The 14,373-nt window shown below is 48.0% G+C and overlaps 1 protein-coding gene across 1 annotated transcript; it reads left to right on the top strand.

The window, feature by feature from the left end:
* The first annotated feature begins 3,373 nt into the window (after positions 1-3,373).
* LOC102373367 (E3 ubiquitin-protein ligase TRIM39-like) lies at positions 3,374-13,382 on the top strand. Its single transcript, XM_014526844.2, has 7 exons — positions 3,374-3,830; positions 4,324-4,419; positions 7,430-7,660; positions 8,290-8,312; positions 10,536-10,651; positions 11,260-11,292; positions 12,260-13,382. The coding sequence occupies exons 1-7, from the start codon at positions 3,414-3,416 to the stop codon at positions 12,772-12,774; spliced, it is 1,431 nt and encodes a 476-aa protein (XP_014382330.1). The 5' UTR covers positions 3,374-3,413; the 3' UTR covers positions 12,775-13,382.
* The last annotated feature ends 991 nt before the right edge of the window (positions 13,383-14,373 follow it).

The following is a 14,373-nucleotide window of genomic DNA, read 5'->3' as shown; positions in this document are numbered from 1 at the left end:
ACAATCCCTTTCAATCTCATTTTAGAAATACTCCTTTCTCTTCTATGTTCAATTCAAGCACTTTAATGTGGTTCCTTTAAAATTCAAATTTCAGGCTTGGGTGGATCTTTGTTTCAGTTATTATATAATAACTCCCTCAGTGCTTACAAGCCTGTATATGTCAGGTCAGATGTGTGTCTAACTCCTGCCTAGATCCCCACTGGGATCTAGAAACCAAGTGGAACAGTGCCTAAATCTGCTGAAGGAGCTGATCCAGTAGCAAGCATGGAGCATACCCAACAGAACACTTCCTCTGCCTGCCCAGGGCTGGGATCTGCGGGGAGCTGTGCTTTTGTGGGCCTCTGAATATCTCTGCTAAGGCCTCCTGCTGACAGCCAGTTTCTTTGGGTGTATCTGAGTCCCTTTCTCTGACTGCTTTATGTGGTAGCCATGTTCAGAGATACTTTAATTCTTTGCTGGGGGTCTGGACCCTTCCATTGGAGCTGGTAACATGCAACCCTGTCTCACTGAGAAGCACCAAGCACATAAGGCTGAGACTGGATTGAGGAGATGAGAACAAGCTCTCAAGGAATGGTACCGGGGACGAAAAGAGAACCTCCACCGAGATGAATGCAGCAAGTCAGACCTCTCAGAAACATCATTTATGCCTGTATTCATCACCACTGGGTATTCTCGTTCAGCTGGAAATGCTCCAGTGAAATGGATGGGGCACTTCACTACTTCTTAGAACTCGAACTGCTCTAAAATTCAATTAATTGCCCAAAATGTTGTCTTTCTCATGGTGGGGATGGAGGTGGATTTAGGTTTTGATTGAAACGTAGGGTCATTTGAGCAAGAGCATTCCCAGGTGCAAAAACAAGGAAGACAAACTCAAGATTGACAGTCCTTCATACATTTTGAAGCATGTTTAGAAATCAAACTGGCCCTGGTTGATTCCCAAAGGGTTACAAGTGTTTGACCTTTACCTAAATAAAGGGCATAGTAGCTTCCTATGTGGGGAAACAGTATTGAACCTGGGATTCAACAAAGAGTTAAGCTACTCAAAGAGGTGAGAGCTCATTGCAAAGAGGGTCCTTACAGTTCTGATGTGTCGGGACTACAAGCACTGAGCAGAAGGATCTCTTACTTTTCAGATCAGCAATGGTTGCAGGATATCTGCAGGAAGGAGGAAGCTTTTCCAGGCTGCGTGTGCCAGCGATGCAGTCCCACACCTTGACAATGAGTGCTTCAGTGCCAGTGCAGACGAACATAGATTCACAGATTCACAGAAGTTTAGGGCTGGAAGGGACCTCATGAGATCATCAGTCCAGCCCTGCCTGCTCTGGCAGGAAAGCCTGCTGGGGTCAAATAAAAGTGTGCCGCTATGACAGTTGCTGTCTGGCAGGTGGGTATATTCCCTCAAATGCAGATATCATGGAAACCAGTTGTGGTTTGGAGGTCCACCATGTACTCTGTGTTGAGGTGACATAGGCTCCTGTAAACATTAATGTAAGCATTAATATCCTTGGAGCAGGAACTGTGTGGGTGATTTATAAAATGACATGGACAATCCCTGGCCCTTCACAAACAGCAAGCTGCCTGTGGGAAGATGGGGTTTGCTATCCCCAGGGATTTGTAAATACATTGTGACTCGGCTAACCCAAGGAAAACAGATGGAAGTTTTTGTTTCCTATTTTTATCCCCATGAGAAATGGGCTTGGTCAAGAGTCTACACCCACATGAGTCAAATGTGTTACAGTTTAGTCCATATTAGCCCTCTTCTGAACTAAACTAGCTGCTAAGCTGTCTCCTGACATAGGCATGGGAACAGGGCATCTTGTTTCTAGAAAGCAACTCCCTGGCTGTGTCAAATGCCTTTGCTTTCCTGTTTGGACTTCCCATCACTTTTCCTATGAATGCCTCCCCCTCTTTTCTGCCCTAATCTCCATGATACTCCAGAACTCCCCCCAGCCAGATCACCCTCCCCCACACACACTACTTCTAGAAATAGCCTCTGTAGGCCTCTAAAAACCAAGAGATGAGAAAAGAAGAAGTGTATTCTCTTCCCTCTTCCTAACTGAACCAAGGCTAGTGCAGGCAGCTAGCACTCCTGACTCCCATACATCTAGTTCCATGGTGAATGACACTGACCTTCAGCGCACGGGAGAAAGGGTGGCATTGTGGTTAAAGGGGTAACCTAAGATTCTGCAGACCTGGGGATCAGGATTTTTTCTGCCAGAAACTTCCTGTGTGATTCAGAACCAAACTGGTCATTTTGTCCACATGCCTTTGTTAGAAACAGGCTTGGGAGTGGCTGGCAGGGGTATGAAGGGGTCCCACTTGGCTGCTCAGGCATGGGAGCTGCTTCAATGCAAACTTACAAACAGTGATGATGCATAGGGGCCCACAGGGGTGCACATGCACCCCCTGAGAGCATTGGTGCACCCCCTGACAGGCCATGCTCCCTGCTTAGGCAATGGGCGGGGGGGGTCTAGACTGATCTCTGATCACAGGCTGCAGTCACTTCCACATGTCCTTTGGATGAATCACACGTCCCAGAGGGAATGTCTCAAGCACACCCTACCAGGGCTTCTCTGGGAATGGGGGTACAGTAGTTCTGTGCACTAGCCCCTGCTCAGGGGGAGGACTGAGGACACAATCCAGTTTGAGATCACATGATGCTCTGCCCACAGTCCCTGAAAGCTGCAAGCTTTCCATGGAGTCCAGGACTCGGGGACAAGGTTGGTCCCTCACCCTCTGGGCTCTCAGTCACCACCTCATCCACTGCCCAGTGGGAGAACAGCTCCCCCAGAATCTCTCCCTGCAGTTCAGACCCTCCCTGAGCTCAACAGGGTGGGATGGAGAGTTCTCCATTTGACACCTCTGGCTGTTACTTATCAGCCACCCACCTGGATCTGCCCCCTGTGCCCTTCCAGTGCTGGCAGTCCACTCGTCTAGCTGCCAGCCTCTGCCCGTCCTTGCTGGCACAGCAATGTCATGGCTCCCCCTCCCCTTAATGGCCACGAAGGCATTGGCACCGGACTGCACCAGCAGGAGTGCAGAGCCCAGCTCATGGGATGTTAGAGCTATGGGTCCCACTGCCCCTGAATGGAGCTCACACAAAGTTTGAGCTGTGATCCTGCTGTTACTAGTTTACCAGCAGATCACATTCATCTCTCCTCTGAGTAACAGACACAGGATTTATCTATTGCTTAGCCCTGTTTCACAAGCTTTAATTGCATTTATGAGTTTCAGACTTTACTGTCACTCCTTCATAGAGAGGGGAGGCGTGCATCTCCCAGGGTTTTAAACTCATAGCTTTGCTTCATGCCAGAGCAGCTAATCAGGCAGAGCCAGGAAGGGAAACACCCATTTCTGGAATTGACCCGAACAAAGAGAAACGAACTTAGTCAACACACCCCCTACCAGTAGCCATGGCTGCACAGGGCCCTGTACAGAGTCTCCAAGATGAACTTTCCTGTTCCATCTGTCTGGAGTATTTCAAAGACCCTGTGTCTATACCCTGCGGGCACAATTTCTGCCGAGCCTGCATCAGTCAGTACTGGAAGGAAACCGAGGCAAACTTCTTCTGCCCCCAGTGCAGAGAAGCTGCCCAGCAGAGAAACTTCAGGCCCAACCGGGAGCTGGCAAACATTGTAGAAATAGCTAAACGCCTGAGTTTGCAGACAACCGCAGTAGCAGGGTGCGAAAAAGTGACTGAGACACACAGAGAGGAGCTGAAACTCCTCTGTGAGAAGGACCAGGAACCAATTTGTGCGATCTGCAGGGAACCCCACACCCACCAAGCTCACACTGCGTTATGCAAAGAGGAAGCTGCCAAAAAGTACAAGGTAAGAAACTTCTGTTTAGGATCCTATTTTGTAACAGTTCTGTGTTTTCATGACTATTGTTTTTTATTAGTTTAAAGGACAAAGACCAGGAGGCAGGTTATGTGACAGGAAATTTGGGGTGGCCCAAGAAGTATTTTGCCCCATAATCCCATTCTAATCTGATCTTCCTTTAGGGTTCTGTACTTGATGCAGGATATTATTTTACATTTTAATTAATTAGTAAATATGCATAGCTAATGCAGTTAGCTCTCTTTAGACTGTGTAATTTATTATTAACAAGCTATTAGTAGCTATAGATTAGCTTTGAAAAAAGGAATCGGGAATAAGGAATAAGGAACCGGGAATCAGAAACTAAGAATAAGGAGCCAGCTTCAGCCTGGTGGTTATGTGTCACACAGGATTTCATAGACAGGACAAACTGTTCACCCTTGCTGAGGGACTTCCCCAAAAAACAGTGCAAGTAAATGCTAATCAAAACTGTATCTTTCCTCAGCAATTTATTCAGGCTGAACTCCAGACCTTGAGAGAAGAGAGAGAGAAGCTCCAGGGATTTCAAACAATGGGAGAAAGGAAAACCCAAGAATATCTGGTAGGTGTTTGGGGGGGGTTTATTATTAACATTAGAGTAATGGGATGGGTATCTCTCTCCCTGAAGCCTTGCTTATGGCAGTGTTTCTCAAACCATTGGTTGCTACCCAAAAGTGGGTCACAAGAATATATGAAAGGGTCACGAACAAACTTTAAAAATGGATTAAAAAACATGGGAAATGGTGGCTTTTCCCTTTCAGGCTGTCAGAATTCCAGTATTCAAGGGGCTTCTTGGGGCAGCCCTGCCCCCCACACTGGGCCTGGGGGTAGGGGGCAGTGGGTTGGAAGAGAGGGGCACTGAGTCAGGACTGGCCATCGATGTTTACAAATGGGTTCTGGTACAAAAAAAGGTTGAGAACCACTGGTCTATGTGACAGCACTTCTTTCAACAGATAGCAGCCACCAGAGCATGCCCCATTCCTTCTGCTCAACACAGTTACACCATAGTAGGTGTGCCAGCAGGGTGCTCAGAGCATCCTGGGCAGCACTAGCTGTTTGAAAGGGACAGGACAGAAGGTAAAAGATGTAAAAGAAGTACAGACAAGGTACTTTAGGTAAATGTGATATCTTTTATTAGACCAACTAAATAGCTGGAAAAATTGTTCTTTGCAAGGTTTCAGGCACAAACACCCTTCTTCAGGCATAGGGAGTGTCTGCTGTTGTTTTGTGCTGTCCTGGATGGAACAGAAGCCAATATGCAAAATGCAGGTCTGTGAAAATGCAAATGCATGGTAGTGAGGATCAGAGGGAATGGGAGACAATAAGTGTGAGACAGGTTGGTTGAGCAGAGGCAAAGGAGGGGTGGGAATGTTGATCTGGTGATAGAATGTAGCTAGTAAAAGGTAGAGAGGTTATATGGGGTTATTATAGCAGGTAGTTTTAATATGCTATAAATCCAATGGTGGCTGGTTAGCTCAGTTGGTTAAAGGGGGTGCTAATAATGCCAAAATCATGGGTTCAATCCCTGTATGAGCCACAGAGATGACTCCTTTTAGTGGTGGATGGATTGTACCCAAACTAGCAAGATGTGAGCAGTGGGGTACCCCAGGACTCGGTCCTTGGGCCTGCACTGCATCTTCATCAGCGACTTGGATGAGGGGGTGGAAAGCACGCTGTTCAAGTTTGCTGATGACACTAAGATGTGGGGCGAGGTGGACACACTTGAAGGGAGAGAGAGGTTGCAACTAGATTTAGACAGACTACAAAAGTGGGCGGATGAGAATAGGATGGGGTTCAACGTAGACAAATGCAGGGTGCTGCACCTTGGGAGAAGGAATCCACAGCATACATACAGGCTGGGGAGTTCCCCTCTCGGTCCAGAGAGGTGATACTCCCCCTCTATGCGACTTTGGTCAGACCGCAGTTGGAGTACTGCGTCCAGTACTGGGCACTGCACTTCAAAAGGGATGTGGCCAGCCTGGAGAGGGTTCAGAGGAGGGCCACCCGCTTGGTGAGAGGGCAGCAGGACAGGCCCTACATGGAGAGACTGAGGGACCTGAACCTGTTCAGCCTCAGCAAGAGGAGGCTGAGGGGGGACCTGGGGGCTGCCTACAAACTCATCAGGGGAGATCAACAGCAGATAGGTAGAGCCCTTTTCTCCCCAGCACCACCTGGGGTGACAAGGAACAATGGTCATAAGCTGGTGGAGAATAAATTTAGGTTGGAGATCAGAAGACAATATTTTAGAGTTAGGGTGGCCAAAATCTGGAACCAACTTCCCAGGGAAGTGGTCCTCGCCCCTACCTTGGGCAAACTCAAGAGGAGGTTGGATTATCACCTGTCTGGGGTCTTGTGAACCCAGCATTCATTCCTGCCTGTGGCAGGGGGTCAGGCTAGATGATCTGTTCAGGTCCCTCATTTCCCTAACTATTATGAAATTATGAAACAATGTCTGTATTCAATCCATGATTTTTTGTATCCAGTAGATTTATGAAGTGAAGTTCATAGACTTGTCTATGAAAGGTGTTTTGTAAATTCCCTTTGAAGATTAGAACTGAGAAATTGGAGAGTGGCTGTCTTCTGAGAAGTGTGCACACATTTTTTGCTAGTTGTCAAGAGAAGCCATCTGTCTCTCACAGAGGTCAGGTTGTTCTGCTGACAGAAAGAAGGGCTTTTGCTAGCACAGGGGAACTGTAGATACATTCATAGTCATGTCAGAAGATCCCTGAAGGAGCTAGGGGAAAGTAGTTGTCCCTCCCTGTCTTTGTGGTGGTATTGTGTGCTATTAATACTCAGTTATGTAGCTTCTACATATGGGTTTAGATTTAGTTCACCTTTGCCTTTCCTTTATTCTGGAGATGTAAGTTAGAACCTCAAGAGCCTCAAGAATTGGTCTCCCTGACTCCCCGGAGTTCCCTAAAGCAGTATTTCTCAACCCTTGGGTCACGACCCAAAAGTGGGTCATGAGCATATATGAAAGGGTTATGAACAAAATTTAAAAACAGATTCTCCTTTAAAGGAGAAAAATGTGGGAAACCATGAGTTTCCCCTTGCAGGCTGGGAGAGTTTCAGTCAAATCCCAGTTCAATGGTTCTCAACCCTTTTAAACCCAAGGCACTCCTTGTTAGACTCATGACCCTTCTCAGAAAATGCTAGCTCTTCATTTTCACTCATGTTTTGGCCACAGAAAAATAATAGAGCAATGTTTCTGTTTCAAAGAACTCAGAAAGTCCACAGCAAGTTAGAATGTTTTTAATGCTATGGATTCCTATGTGAAATCGCTGGGTTTATCTTGTGAATCATGTTTGTACACCTAACAATGCTAACATTGCCTGGCACCTTGCTGCACCCTTACCAAGATCTCAAGGTATGCCATGGTGCTTTGGCACCTTGGTTGAGAATCACTCTCCTAATGGAAGGGGCCAGGAAAATCTCTTCTGTTGCCAACAAGAGATAGTTTCTCTCCAAATGTCAAGTGCTCTGAGGAAATTCTTCCTGCCACCACCCAGCCTGCTCTGAAATGCCCCTTATCTTGGCCTTTTTCCTGTTTACATCACATGCATCCATTGCAGGAGAAGATAAAGGTTGAGAGGCAGAAGACTGTGTCTGAATTTCACCAACTGCACCAGTTTCTGGAGAAACAAGAACAACACCTGCTGGCCTGGCTAGAAGAAGTGGAGAGAGACATTGCAGAAACAGAGAAGAAAAATACCACCAGACTCTCTGAGGAGATTTCCCTTCTCAGTGATCTGATCAGGGAGATGGAGGAGAAGTGCCAGCAGCCAGCCAGTGACCTCCTGCAGGTGAGAACTCAGGGCCTTTCATAGAGTTTGAGGAAAAAGGGAGAGGGTGAAGCCTGCAAGGTGAGGAGTCCAGGATCCCAGCCATGCACTAGGATCCACTTTGCATGTTACTTTAATAAAAACAGGCTGCCAGTCACTTTCTTTGGCTCTTCATGTTATTGTTCTGAACATTATACCTCTCTGTTTCCCAGGACACCAGGAGAGGGGCTGCTTAGTGTGCATGAGATTTTCAATTATTCCAGCATCTGGTTTCTCGAATGGTTTTTCAGTCTTCATCATGACGTTGTCTGAGCATTCCAATAACATGAATTTATCCTTTCCTCTGAGAGGAAGGGAAATGTTATTCTTGAAATAACATCATCCGCATTTTAAAGATGGATGAACTGAAACATAAAGAGAGGTTGTGACTTGCCTAAGGCTTCAAGGGGGGTCTGTGGCCAAACTAGACATGGAACCCAGATGTCTTGAGCCCCAAGTTTGCACTAAGTGGGTCTAACTATGCACCAACAACCAAGGTGCACTAAGAATATGGCAATGCCTCCCCATAAAACCTGTTTAAAAGGCAAACAAGTACAGGCTCATTATTATATGTGCAGGATTGAACTTTCTTTTTCTTCTTTCCCATCTAGGATGCCAAAAGCTCCATGTACAGGTATGTGGCTCCTCCTCACTCACACTGATGGGAAGGGACTTGGGATAAGGATGTCACTTTGTCTCTTTGAAGAATAAGAGCAGAGTGCAAGGATCAGGACTGCTATGCACGTAGTGCTCTGCCTCTTTGGCAGTGAACCTTGTGTTAAGGCAGTTATCTAGCAGGTGACTAATGGGGGTGGACATAATCAACCTTAGGCTAGCCAGGAAGAGCAGTTTGAGACCAGCCAGCAGGGGACAAACATCTCCATGCTGAGCTCCAGCTCTAGGAACATCACAGAGGAAAGGATGAGGCTATGGGGGTGGAAGAGGCCTCATTTGTCCCGGGTAAGATGTAAAACTGCACCCTACATTGGCCTGGTGGGGTTCCTAGTGTCATGGGAGCCCCCAGGAAATGTGAAGCCAATCACCTCCTCAGTGAAAGGCAAGGAGGTGAACCTCATAACCCCAGCCTCACATCCCTGGTGGGTTTGATTAACACAGGAGAAGCCCAGGCTCACAGGAGTCCTGAGGCAGGACCCAGGTCAGGGGAGGGACCTGGAACAGCACCCAGGCTCCCCGTGAGTCCTGCAGTGGTGGAGACCCTGAGAGGGGACCAGGCATAGCTGTGGCCACCTGAGCCCCACAGGGTGCAGGAACCCAGTGTGGAGCCCCAGTGAGGGGGCCAAGGGCTTGGAGCCCAGTATGTGGGGTCAGGGGCTCAGTGTATGTTTCTGTGTGTGTTTGTCCATTTGTCTGTATAAAGAAAGAGCCCAGTGCGAATCACTGGAGGATACATCTGCGAGGCATGGGCCATGGTAAGGGATGGTTGGAGCCGTGGATAATTGCCCAAGTACAGCAGGGCACTCGAAGGGCAGCCTTCTGCCTGTTTACTATTTTTACTAATTACCAACAAGGCATGGCAGGTGAGTAGGTGGTTGGTTTGTCCAGAGACAGAGGAGGGCCAGTAGCAGTGCTGGACCCTTGTCACACCTTGGACTCAGTGAGCTTCATAGGGCATGTCTGGATGAGCACGGCCATGCAGTATGTGGCACCACAAACATGTTTGCAGTGCCAGATACCGCACAGCCTGGTGTTCTCTGTGCTACAAGGTCACACTGCCCAAGTTTGTGCTGCACTGTTTGTTTTTTTTCCATGGGTTTCTTTGACCCTTGGATATCCAGGGATCAAAAAAAAAACTGCAGGAAAAAAAACGGTGCAGCGCCCGGTCGGGCAGCACATGCTGCTGAAAAGTGGAGCCAGGCCAACCAGAGTTGTGCTGCGGCTGCCAGCCAGGCTTCACATGGCAGAATCACTGTGGTGGAGGCCTCCAGGCCCCCAGGTAAGGCTGCTGGAGCCAGCCCAGTGCTGACCCCAGCCTCCCCTCCCCTACCCAGGGCAATTTGCCGCTTACCAAAGCATGTGTGGCACGGGCACTCCCTGGTGATAAGTAACTGCAGCACAAGGTGTGCCATTGCTAGTTGTCCCCAGGGAACCAAACATTCACACACGTCGGGACACACCCATAGTGGGCTTTTTGATTATCTGATCTAAAGGAAATTTTATTCGCCTGATAGCGCTATTAAAATGATAACTAAAGTTAAGGACTTTAACACCATGCTGCCATTTCCTGGGCTATACTTGCTGTGCAGTTAGGATATACAGAAAAAAATTGTCCTCAGTTCAGAAGTTTCTGCCATCATGCGCATCTAGATGAGCGTGCAGGTGAGTTTCCCTGGGGACAAATAGTGGTGGCACCATATGTGCCGCTGCTACTTGTCCCTGGGGAATTATCATGCACATGCACTCTGGCACACTGCAAGTTGTCCCAGGTGGGGTAGGAGAAGCTGGGGCCAGTACCTGGGCTGGCCCCAGCAACCTTACCTTGGGACCTGGGCATCTCTGAGGGCTCCAGTGGCAGCAATCCAGCAGCAGGGAGCCCGGCCAGGCTCCAGTTTTGGCTAGTGCATGCTGCCGCCACGTGCACCACTGCACTTTTTTTCCACTGAAAGTTTTCCTGACCCTGGGATCTCCTGGTGTCAAGCCATCCCTCCCCCCAGTGCTGCAAATTAGCAGTGTGGGGAATGCCTACATGTGTGGCATGTGTAGTGTGCGATGCTGCAAACAGGTCTGCACAGTGCCACATACCACACATGCACACTTGTCTGGACATGCCCATGGAGTTCAAATTATGAACACAGAAGCAAAGAAAGCACACGATTAATTAGAAATGTTTGTCTTCTAGATGGGAAAAGGGGACATTTCAGAAGCTGGTGGAGGTTTCCCCTGAGGCAAAAAGGAAATTTGGAGACTTGTGCCAGAAAAACGTTGTTCTGAAGAACACTCTGAAGGCTTTCAAAGGTAGGGAGATCTGCCTCTGAGAATGTGGGAAGAGATGAACACTGGCCAATTAGTTACTAATGGAAAATTCAGTGAAACAACGACCCAGAAGTAGATTAAAAGTCTTGCACAAAGCAAAAAGGCTATCATACCTAGGAAAAATTAAGTGTGTATCAGAAACAAAAATGTTAATGTTGTGAGTCTCAGTCCTTTAACCTGGCCTCTCTAGATGTGCAGTTCATGACTTTTGCTTCTTTCTCAGTTATGGCTTCTTTGTTTCTTTCCCTGTGTTGTCCTGCACTTGAAGGCATTTATTTTGACTAACGAAATGCACAATTTTTCAAGTATTTTTGATGAAAAAATGTATTTTCCAAAATCGTCTCCGTTCTTCTTTTTTGCTTTTAATCGACCTACATTTTGATTTTGTTTCTGCTTTCTACCATTCCCCCTGCCATTTTTACCTTTTTAGTACAAACTGCCAAGAATGCTTTCTTATTGTTTTTTCTTTTTCCTTTCCTTCCTTGTAACATTTGTGCCATCACATTCAACAATACTGTAATCACTAACAACAGAAATCTTGTCATAACACAGCAACATGACATATCATTTGCCTCCTCTCATCTCTCTAGAGTCTCTATTACTGGAGCTGGAGAAAGAATGGGGTAAGTGTCTGGGACTGGCTGTGGAAAAGGAGGAGGAAGAGGGAGAGTTGGGCATGGTGAGCTTTCTCAGGGCTATTTTGCTAGCAAGAAGAACACAAGATGCACTGTTTGTGACTGGATTCATTTGTCAAATTCTGAACTCCAACAAGTCAGAGGCTGCTATGTACTGAGATGGAGCAGGACAGAAAGAAAGAGGGTCTTCAACATCCTGGTCTGTTAAAACCTTTCCTAGTGGTAAGGGCTCTCCTGAGCCATAGCCAGACTGAGTAGATGCCACGACTGTGCTCTTCAGGACTGACCACTCTCCCATCCTTCTGAGTTGGGGGACTCTCCGTGAAGCTCTTTTCTTCACACTGTTCTTGAGGTCTCTCTCCATTTACTGCCTCCTTTCTCCCCCTTTCAAACTGGGTGGGGAGGAGACTGTCCATCTGGTACTGCCTTGTACCCATCACATATGGGCTGGGTGCCTCTGTTCACCATTTCTGCCTCACCCAATTTCTGCCTGTTTCTGCCTCAGTTTCCTTGCAACACTGCTGACTCCCCCCCCATGCTTGTGGCCACTGCCCATGCCCTTCCACCAGGACTAGCGTTTGTATGCACTCTCTTATGTGCCACCTCCTGTATAGAGGCACATGGGAACATCTCTAACATGCAATGCAACCTGGTGGTTCTTCTCTACTTCCCACTCCCAGACCCTGATGCCTTTCCCTTCCTCCACTTCCTCCCTGGTACCTCTGCAGCCCCAGCAGCAACAGGAACAGCAGCTCTAATACCTGGCTCCTGCAGTACCTGGGAGCTGCAGTGACATCCATTCCCTGCCCCAGAAGAGAGGTAGCTCCCTGGGACCTAGGTCCAAGAGACAGAAGATCAGGAGGTGTCCTAGGCAGTGCAGGACTTCTAGGAAAGGCAAGGAATGGTCCCATTCTACCCCAAGGCTGAGCTCTGACCCTTTTCTCTTTCCCAACAGTGAATGTGACTCTGGATCCAAACACAGTTCATCCCTGCCTGGTCCTGTCCGAAGACCGAAAATGTGTGAAATGGGGAGAAAAATATCATCAGCTGCCCAACAACTCCAAAAGATTTGATGCAGAGCTCTGTGTGCTGGGTTGTGAAGGATTCACCTCGGGAAGACACTGCTGGGAGGTGGAGGTTGGGGGCGGAACAGGTTGGGGTGTGGGAGTCGCCAGAGAGTCTGTGAGAAGGAAGGGAGAGTATTTCTTCAGCCCTCAGGAAGGGATCTGGGCTGTGGGACTATGGAAACATGAGTACTTGGTTATTACATCCCCTTCAACCCACCTGTCCCTGAGCCAGGTCCCTAGGAGGATTCAGATCTCTCTCTACTATGAAAGGGACCAGGTGGAATTTTTTGATGCAGAGACAAAGGCCCAAATCTTCACTTTCTCTCCAACCTATTTTAAAGGAGAGAAAATCTACCCTTGGTTCTGGGTGGAGAAGGGATCCCAGCTCAGTCTGTGCCCTTGATGCACAAGGTAAAATTCTCCCTTGATACCTGTCCTCGCTGAATGAAGAAGCTCCCAACAGCACCTGGTATCAGCCTCCAGGGTCACAAGGAGTGGAAATGATGATAACCTCAGTGAGCTGGGTTATGATACTAGGGAAGCCAAATGTGTTGTCCAGGCAGTTTGTTACTCCTTTATGGAGCACCCTAGCAATTTGCAGGGTCTGTAGGTATGGACTGGAGAACAATTGCACTCTAGCTACTTTGCACCAATATGACCGTGGGGGGTCATTCCCTTTGACCTCACTAGAGTTATTTCTGATGTACAATAGGATGAGCAAAATGGAAACTAGCCTTTGATGTTTTGTTCCAAGTTCCCCAAGTTCATTCACTTAGCATCATGTCATGCTACAAACCCAGATAAATAAATGTTCATACCTTCGGACTGAGAGCAAGTTCCATCTGTGTCTATACCAGGCCTGCATGTGACCCAGTGCCTCTATGCTTCTAGACAGAATTGGCTGCAGATGTGAGGGGGGTGCAATGTCCCCTCTGCCTTCTCTGCTGATTGTGATGTGAGTGAAGGGAATGGAAAAGGACTACCTTTCTCATACTTGCAGCTGGGGCAAAGCAAATCTACTCTCTCAACCCACGGACCTTTGTGCTGTGGGGTCCTGTGGAAGCAGGGACTGTCCCCAACCCTAATTCTTTTTATTTATTCACAGTTGTTTCAGAGGTGAGGCTGTTGCTTGGCTCCAGACATGCCTTGCTTTAAGCCTGTATCAATGGAGACACCAATGTGTGAGAAGGACTTAGTGAATGAATAATTGAATCGTGGCTCAGAGCAGCACCAGCTAAGTCCCACAGGAGGTAGCTTAAATCCTGAATGAGGTCAGCATCAGCCAGCAGGCTCAGTCCAAGGGCAATTTTCTTTTTCTGTGTTTCAAGCCAAATCAATTTCAAATCTGTGAGTCAGTCCCTGCTGCCAAATTTCTGGACCTGTGGGGAGTCCCCCAGGCCAGATAACACATTAGGTCAGTGTACGGAGTGGCCCAGAGCCTGATCTAGGTACATAAGGGCCCAGCTGGTGGCAGTGTGGCCCTCATCATGCAGCTTGGGGCCTCAGGAGGCAGCACTGGGCTAAGGGAGGCAGCCCTGGAAGTCTTTTCCACACATTCTTATTAACTCACACCCTCTCCATGGTCCCATCAAGTCATGGTAACTTTTGGAGGTGGCCATCTGCCAGTCTAAGAGGAAAATCTCAACATAGAGTTTCTCTGTGAAGTTTTCATCATAACTTTCCTCCTGTATCTAGGCAGAGCCCCTCTGGGTGGTCTCTATAAACTCAGTCTCCTTTACAGGGCACTGGAGACTGCCCACCCCGACCCAAGGGCTTGGCCTTTAGGTCTGGTTGGCTGCAGTCACTACCCAAGGATGGCATAGGCCCAGGCTAGCAGATTCCATCCAGGAACAATAGTGGCAGACCGAGGGCCACTCGCATGGTCAGGGGGCAGCAGACCAGGCCCTACAAGGATAGACTAAAGGGTCTGAATCTAGTCAGCCTCCACAAGAGAAGACTGAGAGGGGATCTGGTGAACCAGTGGAAAATAGGTGAGGCTCTG

This window comes from Alligator sinensis, unplaced genomic scaffold (assembly GCF_000455745.1).
Source record: "Alligator sinensis unplaced genomic scaffold, ASM45574v1 scaffold779_1, whole genome shotgun sequence".
In the NCBI taxonomy this organism is placed as follows: domain Eukaryota; kingdom Metazoa; phylum Chordata; order Crocodylia; family Alligatoridae; genus Alligator; species Alligator sinensis.
The sequence above is the reverse complement of the archived record's forward strand: the minus strand, read 5'-3'. Positions and strand labels throughout refer to the sequence as shown.

Coding starts and splice junctions, on each gene's coding strand:
- LOC102373367 (XM_014526844.2), top strand. CDS start 3,414: ATGGCTGCACAGGGCCCTGTACAGAGTCTCCAAGATGAACTTTCCTGT. Junction 8,313..10,535: donor GCCAAAAGCTCCATGTACAG/GTATGTGGCTCC, acceptor TTTGTCTTCTAG/ATGGGAAAAGGGGACATTTC. Junction 10,652..11,259: donor CACTCTGAAGGCTTTCAAAG/GTAGGGAGATCT, acceptor TCATCTCTCTAG/AGTCTCTATTACTGGAGCTG.